This window comes from Numenius arquata, chromosome 6 (assembly GCF_964106895.1).
Source record: "Numenius arquata chromosome 6, bNumArq3.hap1.1, whole genome shotgun sequence".
Lineage (NCBI taxonomy): Eukaryota > Metazoa > Chordata > Aves > Charadriiformes > Scolopacidae > Numenius > Numenius arquata.
Window position 1 is genome coordinate 11815534 of NC_133581.1, and position 13579 is coordinate 11829112.

The window sequence follows — 13579 nt, forward strand, 5'->3', positions numbered from 1 at the left end:
CCCGGGACTATTCAGCACACCTCTCAACCCTGTGTGCGTACACGATTTTCCCCCAGTCTCTGCCATTTCTAGTTTTCTTCAGAGCTTTGTTTCCTGCATCACCCTCATGTTGGCCCGGGTTTGACCATGCAGAAGGTACCCTCTTCCCACCTGAGCCTTCAGCACACTTCTGGCCAGCAGCCTTGGCTTGGTGCCACCCTTGGCTTCTCTAATTTGTGGCTTCTGCTGGCTTTGATTTTGATGCCTGGCTCTAACCTGGACTTCTGTGCAAAGGAGACCTTGGGGGAAGGTAGAGCTCCAGGAATGGCAGGAGCTGTGCTCCAAACACACATCCGACACACAGGAGTGCAGGAAACTTCAGCCAGGGGTAACGAAGCATTTGAATTTCCCACTGTCATTTATGTGCATTAGTTTCACACCTTTGTCTAATTAGTCACAAATTGGTGTGCAAACAAGACCTTAGCTTTTCCTTGCCCTAGATGAGAGCAGGTGTTGATAAAGGAGGGCTCAGGGGTACTTGTCCACACCAGCTGCTTTCAGGGGCCCCCTCTGCTCTGAAGGGAGGTCACATCACACCCTGCCTTGCCTTGCTGTGCTGTTTGCTGCCATGCAGCCATACTGCCCATGGGGCAAAGAGTGTGGACATGGTTCCCCTTCGCAGAGCTGCAATGCTCCTCGGGCACACATCAGTCTCTTGCAGCCACCCTCAAGCCCCTTTGCAGCTGTGCTGCCACCACTTGTGTGGCTACACAGTCTGTTTTCTCTGTCCTTCCTTCTCTGCACCCCCTGTACTTACTGCTAAATATTTATCATGCTCCAGGGTTGCTAAGCAGCACACAGCTCCCCGCTCGGGAGAGCCTTGCAGGGAAGGCAAGATGCGCAGTAGGTCAGCATGGGTAGAGAGGGGTGCTGGGAGAAGATGGCATCCGCCGGGGTGGTCCTGCTCCACTGCACGCTTACCTCACTCCAACTCCAGTGTCCCCTCTGGTGGCAGGCACATGGCCACCCCCTCCAGTATAGCTGGGCTGGAGAATGTTGCTCTTGGTTTGTCCAGCTCGGAGAGCTGTTGACTAAATCATAGAATCAGAATAGTTTGGGTTGGAAGGGACCTTTAAAGGTCATCTAGTCCAACCCCCCTGCAATAAGCAGGGACATCTTCAACTACATCACGTTGTGCAGAGCCCCATCCAAACTGATCTCGAATATTTGCACGGATGGGGCATCTACCACCTCTCTGGGCAACCTGGGCCAGTGTTTCACCACCTTCAGTGTAAAAAATTTCTTCCTTATATCTAGTCGAAGTCTAGTCTTTTAGTTTAAAGCCCTTGTCCTATAGCAACAGACCCTGCTAAAAAGTTTGTCCCCATCTTTCCTCTAGGCCACCTTTCAGTAGGTGATGAAGTAGAGCACTAGCAGGGGTCTGATGTAATGGGTCTCATCCCAGCTGTGTGCAAGGCAAGAGTGGGAAAATAGGGTCATTCCTCATTCTGGCCTTTGCCTTAACCCAGCCTTGCGAAAAGGCCCCATGTGGAGAAATGCTGCCTTTGGTGTCTGTTTTGTGAGGCAGTAGCATGAAACCTTATGAAAGGTGTTAATACCCCCAAGCAGCAGGAACTGCAGGTTAACCTGGCTCTTCCCTGCTGTTGCTCCGAGCCCTGGGGAGCCAGTGCAGAGACTGGCTGAAATCAGATCCTTTGTCAGAAATTGTCCCCAGTTACAATTGTCTAAACACACCTAGCTCTCAAACTGCACCAAACCAAATCTTTGCGTAGCCATCAAGGTGTGCAGGGCTTGCTGGTTGCTCTGCATCTGTATGGACTTGCCCAGTCCTGGAGCATCGGAAGGCTGGGACCACCCTGTGCAGTCCATTTACAGTGGGTTTGCATTTATCCTGCAAAGAAAAGAGTCTGGACACTCTTCTTTGTGAGTGGAGAAATTCAGAAACAGCTGCTTGGAACTCAGTGCTCTTGCTCTAGTGGTGGCCGAGAGATTGCCTCAAATGCAAAGTGATCTAGATAGTTGCAAAGGTCAGTTCATTTTCCAAGTTTTAGTTTGCTTTTCAGCTCCTTGCATTATTTCTCTTGCAGACACTCTTCTATTAAAGACATTTCTATAATGAAAAATCTGCAGAGAATTTTGGTTCATCTGCACAGAAATTAACCATTACTATTTAAACGATTTTGTGAAATTCTATCCAAATAATTCTGTGAAATAGCAGTAGCCTTGTTCTTCTGCATGGATCAAGTCCACCATTCACATTTGTGCCTATGCTTGCAAGGGATCAAACAGCAAGGTGGTTATTTGCATTCAGCAAAAAATCTGGGCATAAAGTAACAGAGAAGATCAACTTTGTTTTGGAGATGGAAAAGTCCAGTGCCTAAAATGGCAATATCTACAGTTGCTTGGCTAGTGAGAGACATACTGTCCTTCAGAGACGGCGAGAGAGCCCTCCCTCATCTCCTCTCTCTGCCCCTTGTTATTCTAACCCCATGTTTTTCCTGTGCTGATGGCCACCCTGACCCAGAGCACAGGCCACCAACAGCCAACCAGTCTGCAGCCATGGCAGGGGATTCCTGCACCTTTCCCTCTTCCATTTCCCCCTCCAATATAGGTGTATTTTTGTAAGGACATATCTATTGACAATCCCAGGCTGTTTCTGCGTTTCCTGGCAGACTGTGGTGCACCATGAGCCAAGCTCCTTGAACATTCCTTAGCTGTTTACACTGCTCTGCGGCAGGACAGGCCTTTGAGGAGCAGGAGTGTGCCCAGTTCGTCCCCAAAGGACACTGCTATTACATAGCATGCTGCCAGGCACAGCCATGGCCACGGCCACCCTCCAGACAGACATGGTTTTGCTTTGTTCAAAGCAGGTGCCTTCATTGCATACATTTAATATCTTTTCTTTTTTATATTTAGTGGCTTTTTGCCAGGCTGGAAGGCTGGCAACACGAGCTCATTTTTTTACATTAGGCCCATTCATTTTTTCTTTTTGTCATCAAAACATATCGACAACGTTTTCTGCACTGAGAACACCCGATGGATAACGTCAGCTATAATATTCCTTCAGTCAATAAAACCTTTTAAAGATCATTATAGGGAATGCAAAGAATGGGTTGTAATGTGAGGGGTCACTGAAAGTACTTTTATCAATTATGTTGGTTAATAGCCCTGTATCCTAATAATATAGCTGCTTCTCTTCCTTAAGATTGGTTTTGTGCAGGAACATAATTTTGAAGCTAGCTTAATTGAAGACCTAGTAGCAAATGTGATTGTATCACCCTAGTCTCCCAGGGACAGATCTTCCTTTGTAACATCAGAACAAATCCTCCTCAAGTCCACCAAAGTCTGTGGAATTACTCTGAATTTGCACTGCTGAAAATAAATGAAGGCTAAACTCCACTTCTTAAATTACACGTGTGGCTCAGCCATCTATTCCAATTATTTGCAATCTGAACAGGCCAAATCCTCCCTTCAGATATACCCAGAGTGATTTCAGCAGGCTGGGATAGGTGCACTTCTGCAGAGAAAGATCTGCCCACCACATTTTGCATCCAAGCACACCAGCTCAGGGAACCTCTAAGTGCTGATGAATGGCTGCAGAGCAGCTCCTTATGGATTTTATTATTTTTTTTTCCCTGAGAGAAGCACTCAGAAAAGGGTAGATCTTCGATCTGTGTATAGCAAGCAGGATTTGATTGTCACAGGGGAGTGTGAACCACCCCAAAACAGAAATTGCCTACATGCCTGCAGGGCTTGCTTAAATATACTACAGAAACTGGTCAGCTAAAAATGGCTGTGAGGTAGAGCTGAAATAGCTGTAAATTGCAGGCTGGAAAATGCTCGTGTGAACAGTCAGAAAAGAAGAAACTCTTCTTAGGAGAGGATATCTCAGGGCTAGATCAAAGCTTATTGTTGCAACATGACTTGTAGTGCTGTGAAAGAGACTTCCCCATTTTGCATAATGGTCCCAGCACTTGCACTTGTACGGATCTTCTCCCCTTCTCCACATATGAAAGAGAGACAGGATGCTTACCTTCTCCAGTAAATCTTATTTATCAGCTGACCATTAGCTTTGTTTGGCCAAGGCTGAAGTACTCAACTCTAGAGAAAGAATGGCCTTTTCTGATTTTAAAAGACACATCTGTTTTTTTCCACAAGGAGCAAAAGGGCAATGCAGCTTGAGAAAGGAGACCTCCATCAAATGTCCAAAACTTAAAGTAACCTAATATACACAGTCCTTCCAAACAGTGCAGGCGATATCATCCAGGTTACCTATAAGACTTTCTAGTTTGGAAGAGTAGATCAAAAACATCACTTGTTGGGAAAGTAAGTAATAAACACCAGGGCAAGAGAGTTTGTGTCTTTTAGATGCCGGGCTATCATCTAACTTACCAGACTGGAGATGGAAATACAGGGAATACATGTAAAAGTCTTGGGAGACTGAGAGTATTCAACATTGGTCCTTGACAAACATTGAGCCGTAGTGAGTGCGTTGCTGGAAGTTTTCCAAATGGAGATGATTTTTATTATAACTGTTAAACATTTGCTTTATACCTGGGAGGTAGCTGAGCCAGTAACCTCTTCCTACAAGTAATGAATAGTATGCTGCTTGTTTTCTGGACAGAGAGATGGTATATGTATGGCTGTTAACTAATTTAATAGAGAAAAACTAAGGTTTCAGAGAATTTTCATCATTAGGGTCTCTTCTTTGATTCCTGTCTTTACATTGTCAAATAAAAATAATCAGATTGATTTTTTCTGGTTCCTCTGAGACAGTCAAATGGAGAAGTCAGAATGTGACTCTTTCCATGGCTCTGAAAACTACCTCCAGAGCAGTGTCCTTCTTTAACAGGAGCCCCATGTGTCTGGGCCGTAGCGCCAGGCTGGCCAGCCCAGGTTAGCCATTAGGCAAGGCTTGTGTGATGGGTGGCTGCACAAAAATTTGATGGCTATGTCCCAGAAAGCAACTGTTGTCAGTGCACTGAGCCCCTCTAGCAGGGGCCTTGTTCACAAACCAGTCTTAGAAAGCAAGTTCGCTTCTCCCACCAGTTGCTATCATGGGAACTGATTCACCTCTGATGGCTGATGTCCGGGATGAATCAAACAGCTGTTTGATGAACGCCCACAGCACTGAGATGTAAACAGCCTCCATTCACATTCTTTATGTTCATATAAACTTTTAGGTTACAGGGGGAGATGATCCCAGTATAATCCCAGAGATATATCTCCCAGATCCCAGAGATAATGTTATTGAATAACATTACAAAATGTATTCTTCCTTTCCTGCATCTGCTAAATAAGAGTGTTTTTGAAGTGTGACTGTAGCCCACACATCATCTTGTCTGGGCTTCCAGCAGCGAAGTCTAGCCAAGAGCTCTAAACATAGCTGCCATAGGTACTGCTAGCGTCATAGCCCAGGAGATGAAGCTGAGTGAAAATATACCTAGCAGGTTATTTACCCTGTTTCTTGGACACCTTTTGTAACCCACGAAGATGCTGCTGCAGTTGGATCTCTACTGGTATATAGGTTGCCTGGATATTTCTGCTGTGCACTGGGGGCACACCAGGATAGAAGAGTCCTATTAAGCAAATGGGTGTATGTTATGAGACTCAATTTTATTGAAAATCATTAATTTTTATGTGTTGATAGCTAATGAAATATTCATCAGTATGGAGAAGAGCTTTGAAGTCCTTGCACGTATAAGAAATACATCTTCAGCTCTCAGATTTGCCTCTTCCCTTCTGCTGCGTTGCCCCAGGGACTGGCAGGCACACATGCGACCTGGCGCATGCCACCACCAACACGGGAGGAGTGGGAGAGCCCTGGTGATGCTCACCAACAGAGCATCTTTCCCCACAGCACAGCCCTGTGCTGTGACATGCAGAAGTGGGGCTGCTCACAGAGCTCCACAGCAGCTTTGTTGATGGTGGAGACCACTTCTCAGGAAAGAGTGGAGCTGCACTGTGGTCTTCAGAGCACTGGGCATCGCCTCCAATGACGTGCAGCAGTGAGGGAAAATTGGCCTTTCCTACACTCTATTCCCATTTTGTAAGAAACAGGATAGGTGTTTCCCTTGGAGGATAATCCAGGGCAGCAAATCCCAAGTGGAGGCAGGCGTCTCCTGGCAGTGCGGAGTTATGCATGGGGGCCCCAAAAGGAGGTGAATTTAAGATCCCTTCATTTCTCTGCTGCCAGCCCAAGGTCACCCCCTCCCAGCTTGGCTGGATTTCTCTGGGACTCAGCCTTCCCAGGTGCTGGCCACGGTGCACTGGCACTCAACAGAGACATGGCTATGGAGGTAAGCAGTAGGAAACAGGCTTGCAATGCTCAAGCTTGTCTTATGAAACCAGGTTTTATTCTTAACTCTCATCCCTTCCAAGCACAAAGCACCTTGAAGAGTATGAGCATATGGATTGTGTGGTGTCTTTTAAACTCTGTTGTAGTTTAATCTTCTGGACAAGGTTTCTATTCCCACTTCTAGGTGACTCTCCTCAAAGCTTCAGTAAGCCTATAAGTAACAAGGCATAATAAAGTCCTGATTAAATGAATAGTCTGCTAGGCTTTTGCCTGATTTTGTCTGAAAAGTCATATATAGAGATTTTTCTTAAGTGTGTACAAGTGAGACACAAGGTGAAACCCTCCCCTAGTACTCTACCGCACAACTGCTTTACAGATAGCAGATCTATGTCAAATTTACACCAGTAGCCAAAGCTGGTAGGGAGGGTTTTGTCAAATGTATCAACTGAGTTTTGTGCCCTTGTGATCAAGGGCCAAAACCTGTGCCTCCTCTAAGAAATTTTCTAAAGACAACTTAGAAATTATGTTTGAATGTGCATCGTTACGTTGACCTTTACACAGGGCTCTGCAGAGAACTGGTACAAGCCAATATGAATTTCTTTGACAAATAAGATTTATAAAGTGAACAGAACCTCATCTGAAATTGAAGCTTGATGTGTGAAATACATTGCTAAATGGTTGTTTGATGCTTTCTTGATTTTAGGACTCATTCAAATTAATGCATGCATGGTGGAGAGGTCATTATGGACTGTGACGCATCATTTCGGGCATGTACTAAGCTGTACAGAGTTGTGTGTACCTTTAATTCGCAGATGTTTGGCATGAAGAGTGCACCAATTTGTTTGCTAAGCATCAAAGCACAATGTGTAGCAAATCACACTGTAAAGCAATGCAAACCACTTGTTAGTGAACAGCTTGTTTCGCCTGCCACCAAGTGAGTATGTCAGATACGAATAGTTCCCTACTCATTCCCTCACTAATCTGAAACATCCCTTTTACCAATGAAGAGCAACCCTGGAATGGAAATGCATAAATACAGGGCCACAGCACTTAGCTGAAAGGGAACTTGGAGTATTACATGTAGGAAGGTCATGCATAACCTAGCTTATCAGGCAGGATAAAAGGGTTCCCTTGGTGTGTAAGAGGAAAACTTGTATGCTTGGATCTCAATAGTCAATGAAATTTGAGGTAAAAAAAAAAAGCTTGTGACACACAGAGCCAGTGACACAAAAAGAGCTACTGCCCTAACGCAAAAGGGCAGTTTAAAAATCGCAACAGGCAAAAATGACTTTGCATATCTAAATACACAGGTCAACTTTAATCACTGTGACAAATGCATACAAGTCTGCCAAGCCAGTGATTGAAATGGTGTAACCGAGGCAAGTTTGACCCTAAATCCATGTCCGACATGCATGTGGGAAAAAATCGAGTGAAGGAGTTAAACAGAGCAGTCTCCAAGCCTGAATTTTTGTGTCTGCCAATAAAAAAATAAATAAATGCCTCAAATAGCCTTTTCATTGGGACCCAAGAAAGTAGTTGCTCTGTTTTGCTGGTGCTAACCCTGAGCAGTTCATAAGGCAGAAGGAGAACCCTGATAAAATCTCCATTGCACTATTTGCAGGCTCTGAAAAAATGCACTTTCAATGTGTGCTAGTGCCAGTGGTGTAGTATCACCAGCAGCCTGTCCCGCAGTGGGGTCTCACCCTCGAAGCAGGATAACCAAACCTCCCAGGTCTGTGCTAGGAGACCAGTCTGGTGAGGGGAAAGAGCAAAGGGCTTCTCTCGGGAAGAGAAACTGAAGTGAAAAAAGGAGGAGGAAATGAAAAAGAGTTTCAGGAGGACTGAAGAAGTCAGTCTTGAAATCACTTCTAAAAAAAATAAAAGTGTAGATTAAAATGAGAGGAGGACATTTTTTTAACATGAAGATAGAAGAGGAAGGCTAGACAGGGAAAGAAAATGGAACTGGAGAGGTGCAGAAATGCATAGGAGACCAAAAGAAAGAAAAGAGTGGTAAACAGGAGACAAATAGCATGTAGAAGTGGCTAAAATGTTTTCATTTTTTTGACCATTTGTGGAGGTGATTGTCAGGGTTGGAACAAGATGGGGAGAGGGGAAGAAAAAAAAGGAATTTTTCAAAGAAGCAGAGAAGTTCAAAGACAGCCACATCATTTTTCCTGTGGAGGAAAAAATCAGAAAAGTATTGCCATCAAATTCTTTATTCCTGTTGACAGGGGTGGGGTGGATGGGTGCTTTATAGTGTCGTGAAAGACAGAGCCACAGGAGCTTGTGTCAGATACAAACAGACACAGCACGTTAATGGCTGAAAAGGGTTCAACAAAACTCTTAGTCTCCCCTTCCCTTCCATTTCCATTCTCTAACAGCTGGAATTGCAGCCAATACTAACAAGCCCTAACTCTTACCAGCTAAAGAGCAGCCTAAGATATCACAATCAGAAGTATTTCCTTTGAAATTATGAGCAAAACAAATTTATCTTCCTGTAATCATTCTCCATAAATCTTTCACTAATACTCTGATGAAAACAAATGTCATTAACTATTTTTTTATTAACTGTTGTTTGTTTTGTTAAACAACGTCAAGAACAATAGCACAGACTGACTGTTGTATTACTTTTGTTTATCTGGTCCTCTTTTTGCCCTTAGAAACACCTTAAACTCAAGGCACTAATGTCTGAAATATCCACGTGGAAAGCACAAAGCTTTTTCCTCCTACTGTGTGTACAGCTTTAGCTTTAAGTAAAGGAAAGGTTACGCCACTTTTGAGGAGAGAAGTTGTGGGGAAAGTACTTACATGATGTAACATGGTCCGCTACAGGGACTTTGGGGTCTCCCTCTTCAGAGTCACTTTAAAATCCCAAAGAACATGATTTTGCTCCATGATGTGCAGATGCTTGTTAGATTTCTGCACCTGCTGGGCATTTCCTGAATTGTCTCACAATTAGCATTGGTGGTCCTGGCCTGTGGTACCAAATGGTGGCAGTGGCCACCAAACAAAATGAAAAGGAGGTGCTTCGGCGGTGGGTGCTGGGGAACTGGTAGAACACAGCAGGCACCATGTTTCAGTCACTAACTCAGACACCTAAAATGAACATCTGTGTTAGTAAACCAGCCTTCCTTCACAGACAATGCAAAGAAACACTAATGCCTTGGGCACAAAGTATCTGACTTATTTTGGGTATCCACTTTAAGCTGTTCTGAACTGTGTTTTAAGAGTACTTGTGTCTCTCTGTGAAGGTAGTCTTGGGTCGTCACCACAGATGTACAAATCTACACTGCTCAGATGACTCCTCTCCCAGTGACCAAACAAGGTGGTTTTATGATGACTGGTGAGTGAGTTGGGTCCTCAGTGGACACAACTGGTCATCATGCCAGTTTGAATGATGTTGCACTTTGAGAAGAAAGGTCCAGGACTGCCCCAAGGCAGAGCCTGACCCAGTGCCCAAGCCTCCATTCCAGGGATGAAGGTGGTGGTGGAGGGCTCTCCTTCCAGCAGCCTGTGTCTCAGGCAACGTGCACACCTGTATCTATACACAGGCTAGCACAGGGAGACCAACAGCCCATCAACAGGGCTTAGGACCAGACCCCCTCCTCTTCCAGGTAGATCATGAGGATTGACAAAATTTAACTGCTGGTTTGACCTGTGTTCAGAAAGGGAAAATAGAGAGGAAAAGTTCAGTGTTATGATGCACCTTACATGTCCTTGTTTTCAATCTGTATTGACAAAGAAGATGTTTATCTCTGTCCTTTCTTCTCCCCCCACCCTGCCTATACAACACCGAACCTGGGATCACCCAAGGAAACCAATGCGAAAAGAAGAGAACGGAACCAGTCGGGCTGAATATGCAATGACCTCCTCCCAAAACAACAAAACAGTTGATAATAATGCGGTCGTATAATCCCTGAAACTCCGCTGAGGCGCAGGAGGTGGTAAACTTTCAAAGCACACACACGGAGTATGCAAGGTGGGTGAAATAAGGCAACAAAAGGAGTTCTGTGGCCAAGGACTTCATTTCAGAAATAGCGCACGCATCAGTGATTCAGAAGAGAAAAGCAGGCTGCCCTTCAGGCTTGCTGCTTCTCCAAGGGAGGATAAACTCGCCCACCTGGGCTGCTCGGAGGAAAGGTCTCACAAAGGCATAAGCATTGCATGCTGCATCTCATGAAAGCGTGGTCACGATGCCTCCCATTTCTTCTTCTTCCTCTCTCCCCCCTATTTTTCAGTTTGAATTGAGTGTCTGATAAAAGCTCCTTAAATAGGATCTTTCAAGGAGAAGGTGATCTGCCAGAGTGGCAGCAGCTTGTTATAAGTGGCTCTGAGGGTCATGGGTAGGAGGTGTCATCTACATCCTTCTCCAGCCTGTGCAGTTTTGTATGCTTATACTTCATTCTTATCATTCTTATTATTTCATTATTAAAAAGGGAAAAAGATTTCTGTTAAGCCGTCAAGCAACCAAAAATTGCATGAACTTGTGACTTATCCCAGAAAATTCATCTGCGGTCTGGTGACTATGCAATTTCCATGGCTGAAGACTTTTCAGGCAAAAGAAATCAAAATGTAAGATTTTAGCAAGTAGCATTGTTATTGAAAGAGAGATGTTATTAAGAGGTGCTTTGAACATTATTACTTCATAATCAGCCTCCTTTTTTGCATCACACTTTATTTTTTACCTTTAAAAAGTTCTTCCTTTGTGAAATTCTACATGTTTCTCTGTGTTTGCATCACTCCGATTCCCCAAGGAAAACCCCACAGGAAAGATGTCCTTTACATCTTGGAGTATTGGGGCAGGATTGTGTTGAAAGGACTAGCAGCCCTTTGAAGTCCTCTTCATTCACTGATTGGTGTTGTTTCCTGAAAGTGTCCAGTCTCCTGAACTGACCCACCGAGGACATTGTAGGTCTGGCTTGGAGGACCACTTTTGAGGGTCTGGTAAGCTGGTTGTGCCCACATCAACTCAGTCTCTGCCTCTCCTGGGCAGAGTCTGCCAATTGTGCCAAATTCAGCGTAATGGCTTAGTGTCGTACTTTCCGTGGTGTGGATTGCAGACTACTTAAAGCAAAGCTGAATCCACCCAAACTCATTTCACGTAGGATCTCAGGTTAGACTCAGTAAGTAACCCTTAGGATAAAGGTGATGAGACTAGCTGAGACGCTGGTCTTTCCCCACCTCCTGAAAACTTTCCCTCGTGTCACACCTCCACATGTATGTCTCCATTTACCTCTGTGCTGAAAGTAGTGATGCAGTGAAAGACAAATTTCCACCCTGGCTTCTTGTCTGGACGTCAAGCTCCCATACCACTCGGTCTTTGCATCTGTGAGTAACTCCCAGGCACCGACCCAGTCTCGCTCCGGGACGTGGCTGCACCTCGTCCATCCCATCCCTCGGTACTGCAACACACCGATGCTTTCAGTTTTATATAAGGATGTGCCTGAACTGCAGAAATCAGACCTTGATTTTGAACACATTCCTGTCTGCGGTTGGTCTATCGTTGGGATGATGGTAGAGGAAACCGATGTTCTGCAGACCTTCCCCGAAAAAGCTCCAGGATGTTCAAATCAGCAGTTTCAGCTCAGGCCCATCTCTAGTTTTCTATTACCTATTGAACAATAAGGTGTATGTAAATATAAGTATCTTTTCAATGATAAAATGAAATGCTGCTATATACTGCTGTTGAGGAATTTATGGAGTTATTCATTTAGCTTCTTAGCCTGTCATCACTATGTAGAGGTTTAGCTACATAAAATTATTTTTTAAAGGCTAGACTTTCTTGAGAAGTGAATGCAATTACAAACGTGAAAGGGAATAAGTAACCCTTTGCCCAGGAGTGTGGTCATTCCCTGCCATATTCATGTTGTGTGCTTGCACAAGACACAGTGATATGTTCTTAGATCCAAAGTGGGATTAAAATGACAGAATTTACACTTTGAGTCTAGTATCCCAAATGTTGATTGCCTAAAGCACTTAGCCCCTAAATACTATAATAAAAATATTGCAAGTATATTTCTAGAATATTTTTTAAGCTATAACATTTATTTTGATGTAGTTACCTATGTTTGCCTTTCTTTTTTTACTCCAGTTGTTTCTGCCTAAATGTGGCATAGTTTGAGACTGGTTGCATGTTTAGCTGAGAGTATAAAGTATGAATGCAGATGAGTTTAGCATGATATGGGCTCAGGATTAGCACTTTCTCCTAAAGTTTGTTGATTTTGTTTCCTAATACAGCTTTAAGAGCATGTTCTGTAAGGCCAAAATCACAAAATGGATTTGTAGCTCATTATGTCTACCAAAATGTGTCTGTTTCTGCAAGAAAGTCTAAAGAGATGATCACCAAACACGTCTGATTTTCAGTGATGTCAATGGTAAAATGTCCTCGCTAGAGAAGACCCTGGTGCATGACATAACCCACAAGCAAACCCACCGCAGGCGTCCTGAGGTCTCCTCAGGAGAACATAAACATTAAAAACTTCATGGAGAGTGGGGAGGCAGGGCATTTCAAGGAGCAGCACATGAGGACTAGGATCTATTTTCAACTCTGCCACTGATCTGCTGTTTACTAGCAAGTAATTTTGCCTCTCTGTGCCTCAGTTTACCCATCTGTATAATTAAGATAAAAATCCTTACCAGCTCTGTGGCAGTATTTTCAGAGATATAGATGTATCCTATTTGCATAGGCAGATTTACACTGTCATTACATCTAACATGCTGCTATTAAATAAACGTATTTGGGCACATCATTGCCCTAATATTTCAGAAACAAACATTCCCCAGTGTATTTTTATAATCCGTTGGCCACCGTAGAGCAGCAGCAGACAGGCAGAGAGCTGTTCTTCTGCTTGTCCAGAGCCTTTGCCCTCAGCACTTGCACAGCTGCATGGCGGGGAGAGATGGGAAATCCTGCACGGAATAGTTTTGCCATTAGATTCCTGCCTCTCTAACTATAGTTGACTACACTGTACCAAAATTTAAGGTGATCTTCAGAAAAGCTCTTGGAAAAGTAGGCTGGAAACAGAAGTCTTCAGAAAGGGGGGGCCAGAAAGGCGGTGTGGTTGGAGAACAGCTTCTGAAGTTTTCTGATGTGGTTTAAGGTTGTGTTCAACACTCTACAGACTACTTGCAAAACTTTTATAAAAAAGCCTTCTGTGCTTTCTTATTGTACTATAATTGAATAAAAAGGGAAAGGAATAGGCTTGATGGATAACAGCTTCACTAAGCAGTGACCCTGAATCTGGGGAACTGGCAATCCAAAATACAGCTTTACAAGTGTTT

General features: G+C 44.1%; 1 protein-coding gene across 1 annotated transcript in view; it reads left to right on the plus strand.

The window, feature by feature from the left end:
* PRIMA1 (proline rich membrane anchor 1) overlaps positions 1-10211 on the plus strand; it is a 48473-nt gene extending 38262 nt beyond the window's left edge. Inside the window, exon 4 of the mRNA XM_074149784.1 lies at positions 10112-10211. Coding sequence (XP_074005885.1) covers positions 10112-10211 — 100 coding nt within the window. The remainder of the gene's footprint in view (positions 1-10111) is intronic.
* The last annotated feature ends 3368 nt before the right edge of the window (positions 10212-13579 follow it).